At 42.0% G+C, this 6,000-nt stretch overlaps 1 protein-coding gene across 1 annotated transcript in view; it reads right to left on the reverse strand.

The window, feature by feature from the left end:
* The window catches only part of FER1L6 (fer-1 like family member 6), a 92,785-nt gene extending 87,984 nt beyond the window's left edge, over window positions 1-4,801 (reverse strand). Inside the window, exons 1-2 of the mRNA XM_006137479.5 lie at window positions 4,782-4,801; window positions 4,125-4,207 (exon numbers count right to left, since the gene is read on the reverse strand). Of these exons, the coding sequence (XP_006137541.5) occupies window positions 4,125-4,207; window positions 4,782-4,801 (103 nt within the window). The remainder of the gene's footprint in view (window positions 1-4,124; window positions 4,208-4,781) is intronic.
* Between the last annotated feature and the right edge of the window lie 1,199 nt (window positions 4,802-6,000).

The raw sequence follows: 6,000 nt of genomic DNA on the forward strand, positions 1-6,000 counted from the left end.
AAGTATATTACATCTATTGCTTCCTCCCCTCCTCCCGATTCACTAGGCCATAATCCTATTAAAAGAAGGAAATTAGGTTAGTTTAGAATGATTTGTTTTGGATATATCCATGTTGGCTACTTCTTATTCCCCTTTTGTCCTCTAAGTGACTGTAAATTTACTGTATGATAATTTGTTCCAGTATTTTTCCAAGTATCATAGTCAGGCGGATTGGTCTATAACTCCCTGGGCTTCTTTATTCTCCTTTTGAAAGATAAGTACTAGGCTTACACTTCTCCAGTCCCTTGGGGCCCATCTTCCAGGCGTTCTCAAAGATAATTGCTAACTGTTCCAAGATTGGTTCAACTAGTTCATTAGGGTGAATTTCATCAGGCCCCACCAACTTGAATATATCTAATTTATCTAAATATTCTTTAACCTGCTCTTTTCCTATTCTGGTTTTTGTTCCTGCACCCTTTTTGTTGATATTAGTTGCATTAAATGTCTGCTCATAATTAGCTTTTTCTAATGAAGACCAGTGTTCCCTCTAATTTTTTTCCATATATGAGCAGAATAAATTTTGTTATGTGCACGAAAGCATGCACATATGTACCCCACCAGTGGAAACACATGCTGCTGGCTGTGGTCAGTGAGGGTGCTAATCAGCTGGGTGGCATTTGAAACTCTTCTGGGTGGCCTCCTAAACACTCAGCTTACTGGGAACACTGAAGACCAAAGCAAAACAGGAGTTAAACAACTCCACCTTCTTGGTGTTATCTGTTCCTAGCATTCCTTCCCTGCTATGTGGGGTACCTACATTTTCCTTCATCCTTTTCTTGAAGGTTTCTGATTTCTTCTTCCAAAAATACAGTAATGAACAAACACTGTTTCCAGCAGGGAGTTTAATCCCCATGTGCTCTGAAGCCTGAACTGGCTTCCAATTCAAGCTTTAATCAATGCTGACTCTCTTAAAGACTGAATTCCTCTGTATCCTCTGCCATTAAGGCCAGCCAGAGCACTCAGGCTAACAACTCCTAGATGTAAATGTGAAAAAGTGGTAATTGAGCTATTTACAGTGAAGATCCATCAGCTCTGAAATGTGCTCCCAGCCTGTGTGCACTTGGCCTGGCAGAACCCCCTAGTCTGCTATTTGTTGTGGCACATAGCAAAGCAGTCTGTACAGGCTGCCCCCAGGAGACAGGAGTAGGGGAGGAGTGAGTGAGCTGTGAGTGTGGGGTGATTGTGAAGGATTTGGGGTGATTCTGAAGGATCATTATGCAAACATAGGAAATATTGCAGTTCAGTGGCCTTAATATGAACCCAAAACAGCAAGTATCCAAAACAATAAGGCCATTGAAGTTGGCTGCCCATTCGAAACACTCTAAGGGTGTCTCCCATTGGGCATCCAAAAACTGATGCACCCCCAATCAGAGGCCATTTTGAAAGTTTCCTTTAAATTCTGTGTGTCTCCATCTGCAAAATGGAGGTGCTAATCGTAAGTCCCTCCCTCCCTGCTGCCACTGATGCGTGAGAGGCACTCGGCAGTAAGTTGACGAGAGCCACAGAAAAGCCTATAAATACATGGGTAGGAAAACTTGGCCATGAAGCCATCTTCAGAAACATTGGCATGGTTCTGATTGAAGTCAATGGTTCAGCCTCATCTGGCATAAACGCATTGCCCCATTAGGTTCTGCCAAGGCCATCCCTACCGATACTAGTGTCCTACACAGTCGTGCACCAGTACCCTCCTGGGGGTAGCTGAAGCTGTGGGGGAGCAGGATTGCAAACTCTCCCAGACCAGATGCCATTTACTATAGTGACATCCAGTCAGAGAGTTGGTAACCTGGACCAAGGCAAGGAAGGGGAGGCCAGAGGAGCAGGCAGCCATGCAGCCAGCCAAAGAGAAGCAGCACGTTTAGGGGGAAAGCAACGTTTCTCTCCAGTCACCTGCTGCATGGCTGCCCCTTGCTCAGTCCTCCAGCCTGAAAGGGCCACTCACCTCTAACTAGAGAATCGGGGTTGGTTGCTGAGCCCTAGGGTGCGGCTGGAAGATGGATTGGGGGGCAGCCACATCGTCACTGAGCTGGGGGGGAGGGGGGAGCTGAAGGATGGAGACAGTCTGTGTCCATAGGCATCAGCTTGCAGCTACATAAGGCCCCATGAAATCTGGGGCACTCTGGTGCCTCAAATATTGTAGTGCCTTACGTGGCTGCATGTTTTGCCTTGTGGTAGGGATGGCCCTGAGTCCAGCTACACTGATTTAGCCCCAAGGGTTTCTCTGTGCATTTTGCTTTTGTTCTGCTTTTGCTGTCTCATGATCACTGCTCATATCCTATTTACTCTAGCATGTGGTGTTTGATTACTACATTTTATTGCTTTACTCTATTTACTTTGTAGGTTGAAACACTCAGAATTCTTTTCCAGCTGGGAACGGCCATGTGACAGAATTATATAATGTCAAGAAAAATCTTTTCCATTTAAATTTATCAATACAAAATCTAAAATAATTTTGTAATGATTTTCTTTATGCCGTCTATTATCTTGATATCTGAGTGGATATTTTGGGGACTTCTACATAGTCCCTGCAATAACAAAGGACTCCTTCCTTTTACTAATCAGTCACAAATGTCACATTGTGTGAATCCACCAATAGAAAATAAACATGATACAATTAGTGGAACATAATCCATGGGTGTCCTCTTGCTTTGATATATCTTGTGAGCTCCAGCAGAAGACAATATCCTCAATCAGAACAGAGAGAGAACCTACTGTCTTGTTAAGAGATTTCTCCCATAGTCCAGATGTTTAGTAATCAAAGGCACTAATGATGCTCATGTAGTTGCAACAAAGTGATGTAGATATCTCTAATGGCAGAATCTGCTGTATTGAACAGTTGCTGAAACATGAGTACATGGAAAAGTGCAGCACATTTCAGTAATGAAGCAATGTAACACATTGTAAAAGAATAGGACCACGCAGGAACGTAGTGGTTATTGTTAAGCTGAACACAATGTTCCCTCAGAACTACATGGCAGTAGTATAGATAGAAGTCAAATCTTCCTGATCCAAAAGCTTAAGCTCTTGCCAGGTGAAGTAAAGGAGAATTGCCTTTGGTGTAGCATCTGTTAGCAATATAATGTCTATGACACACAGTTAAGTATTTCTGTTTCTGTGCAATTGAGGGTCAGTCATGGTATACATACATACCAGGAACTTCTCTACTGTATTAGAATTCATAGACTGCAGTAAACACACCGTAACCCATGTTTTAAAAGACTGTGTAATTCCAGGCATGACCTCACACCTAGGATTTATGAGACCTAACTAACCCCTTCTGTACAAGACAGCTGCTGGGGTGGTGGAGGTGAAAGGGAAAACTGGAGGAACAGGAGAGTAAAGCAGTGGGGAACGACACCTAGGAGCATCTCGTGATTTTGGAAGAGGGAAGTGCAGCAGGAAATGGAGAAATAGGAACCTGGGTAAATTATGGGTGCAAGATCCAAGTATTAGATAAAAATGTAAAAATATTTAAAATTCCTGGACTCATGGGTGTCAGGAGGGGGTGCCAGGAGGGTCACCCACAGGGGCAAAGAGAGGGCATGGGGGCACCCCATTTAGAAATTAAAAATATGATGGGTGTAAAGGGGAGCATTGCACTTCCCAAGTGCTACAAGTCACCTGACTGGGCTTTAATTCTATTCTCAGGCTTCTGACAATCACAACCACTAAGTTTTTGCTCTTGTGATTTACAACTTCTGGATGGAATCATAGTCCTGGATGGAAATCAAAATTGCCTGTAACTTAATCAATATGTATCTAGATTGAACATTCCCTTATTTAGTGCTTCCCTAAAGGAAAAATGGTTTTGACCATTTATTTCTATAATACAAGACTAATTTCAGATGCTGTAATCTGCATTCATATGATTGTTCACTGGTTGTAACCGAAGAGTTAGCCTGTAGGAGTAGGGTGTGTGTTTATATTTAGTTAGGATTGATAATGAACTTACTGCCCATTTTATCGTTTCTTAAACCAATAGTTGTAAGGCTCAATTCAAATGATTTTACAGATGAAGTTGGGGATAAAATAATCTCACCCTTGTTCTCTTTTCTAACCAGGTGTAATATTGATTTACTAGGCCTTACCTAGTGCACCTTTGTTTTCAATAGTTAACCCTTTCTCGCCTTTTTTCTTCTTCTTCAGCTTTATGCCAGCAAGCAGCCCCTTTCTGAAAAAGAAGTTACAAAAATTATAGCAATGTAGCTCCAAGTTTTGTTCTACACAGAAGTCAATTTCATTTAAGAAGCTGTTCATAGGGAATATTAATATCCAAGTAAGATTGTGTGTATTCAGTTCCCTCCCTCTTGAAAAAAAAAGTAATAAAGGCAAACAAGGAAACTTTCTATTATGTTTTTGTGCCTTATTCTGCTGTTATTCTATTTTCAAACTTAAAAACATACAGAGCAATATATTTATTCATTTGCTTCTTATAGAATGTTCTTGTAACTTTACTTCAAACTAAGGCAACCGATCAGAGGTAAAGAAAGAAAAAACAAGCTAAGCTTCTATTTCTATTGACTTCCCACACAGCATAATTACTGAGAAATGATAAGACCAAAGATGTATTTGCTAATTTAAAAGCTTCAGGGCGGATGAGTTTACACGTTCCAAGTCAAAAGCAGTGTTTCCGTGAATTAAAATAAACATAGACTGTTAGCTTTAGGCATACTTTAACCACCATGTTGTTTTGTTAGTCTCTAAAGTGCCACAGTACTACTCATTCTTTTTAACCACCATGTTACCTGCTGTGCTGCTGCGGCATCTATTGCTACAATGATTTTCGCTGACATTGTGAAATGCAATACAAAGAAGCATGGAGGGAACCCAGGGCTCAATTCTACTTCTCACTGACCTCAGCAGATTCAGGCCCCTAGGTTGCCACCTTTAAAGCAAATGCGCTACATCCCATTCTTACAGCTCTGGCCTGGACCTGAGTTGGGCTTTCAAAGCTTTGTTCTTTTTTCTTTTGTGTTTCTTTTTTCATGGCACTGCAGCCATTTAATACATGTGTTGAACTTTTTTAAACATGGAAAAGAAAGCCAAAATCTATCAGTGTCATAGAAAATGCTTCCTGCTGAAAAAGCATTACTATATTTCTTCCCCAGCAAGGTTCAACAAGGGTGAGGAGAAAGGTCAACTATCCATCTACCCATTTTTGGCTACATGACTCTCCAATACCCTATTCCATTTCTTATTAATTATCAGTATCGCAGTACTTCCTAGTAGCTCCAGCCATGGACCATCAATGCTTGGTGCTGTACAAACACAGAACAAAGAACGACCCTGCCTATGACTGAGTGTACCAACCCTGCACTGGTGAGGCGAGGGTTAAAAGAACTGCTCTGGCTCCAAGATGCCCCATTCCTTCACTGCTGCTGGCATGCTACCAATTCAGGGTGCAATTAAAAGGGAGCAACTCAACTCAGTCTGAGCTAATCCAAGAGGAGACCAATCAAGTGCAGCAAGCTCCTACCAGACAGCCCTCAGGTCAGCATTGCGATTAGGACCAATCCACTGTTTTGAAGGGCTGTGAATTAGAACCTGGTGGAGTAGAGTGGATATGGGTTCCCCCGCCTCACTGGTGGCTAACTCTACCCTGAACTATAGCGGCTAAGCAAATGGCTGTTGGACTCTTGCCACTTGATGACACTATCTTGAGCTATTCCCACTAGGCAGCCTTTTAACTCTCGTCAGAGGCCGATATTACCCTCAACTATAAGTGCCAGGGAAATTGACTTTCACATTGGGCATTATCCTCAGAGTATTACCAATAGGCAGTATTGCCAGTCTGGGACACATAGATAATCCCCCTAAAACTGACCCTAATAGTTCACAATCTAAGCTGTTAGGGTGAGGTCCAGTCTAGTGTTTCAGCTAGCTAGTACTTATCTCTACAATAAGCCATAAAAATAGGTCCAAACACTTCCCATTTTGGAGTTTGTTTCATCATGAGCTGCTCTG

This window comes from Pelodiscus sinensis, chromosome 2 (genome assembly GCF_052426305.1).
Source record: "Pelodiscus sinensis isolate ZL-2025 chromosome 2, ASM5242630v1, whole genome shotgun sequence".
NCBI classification, from domain to species: Eukaryota; Metazoa; Chordata; order Testudines; family Trionychidae; genus Pelodiscus; species Pelodiscus sinensis.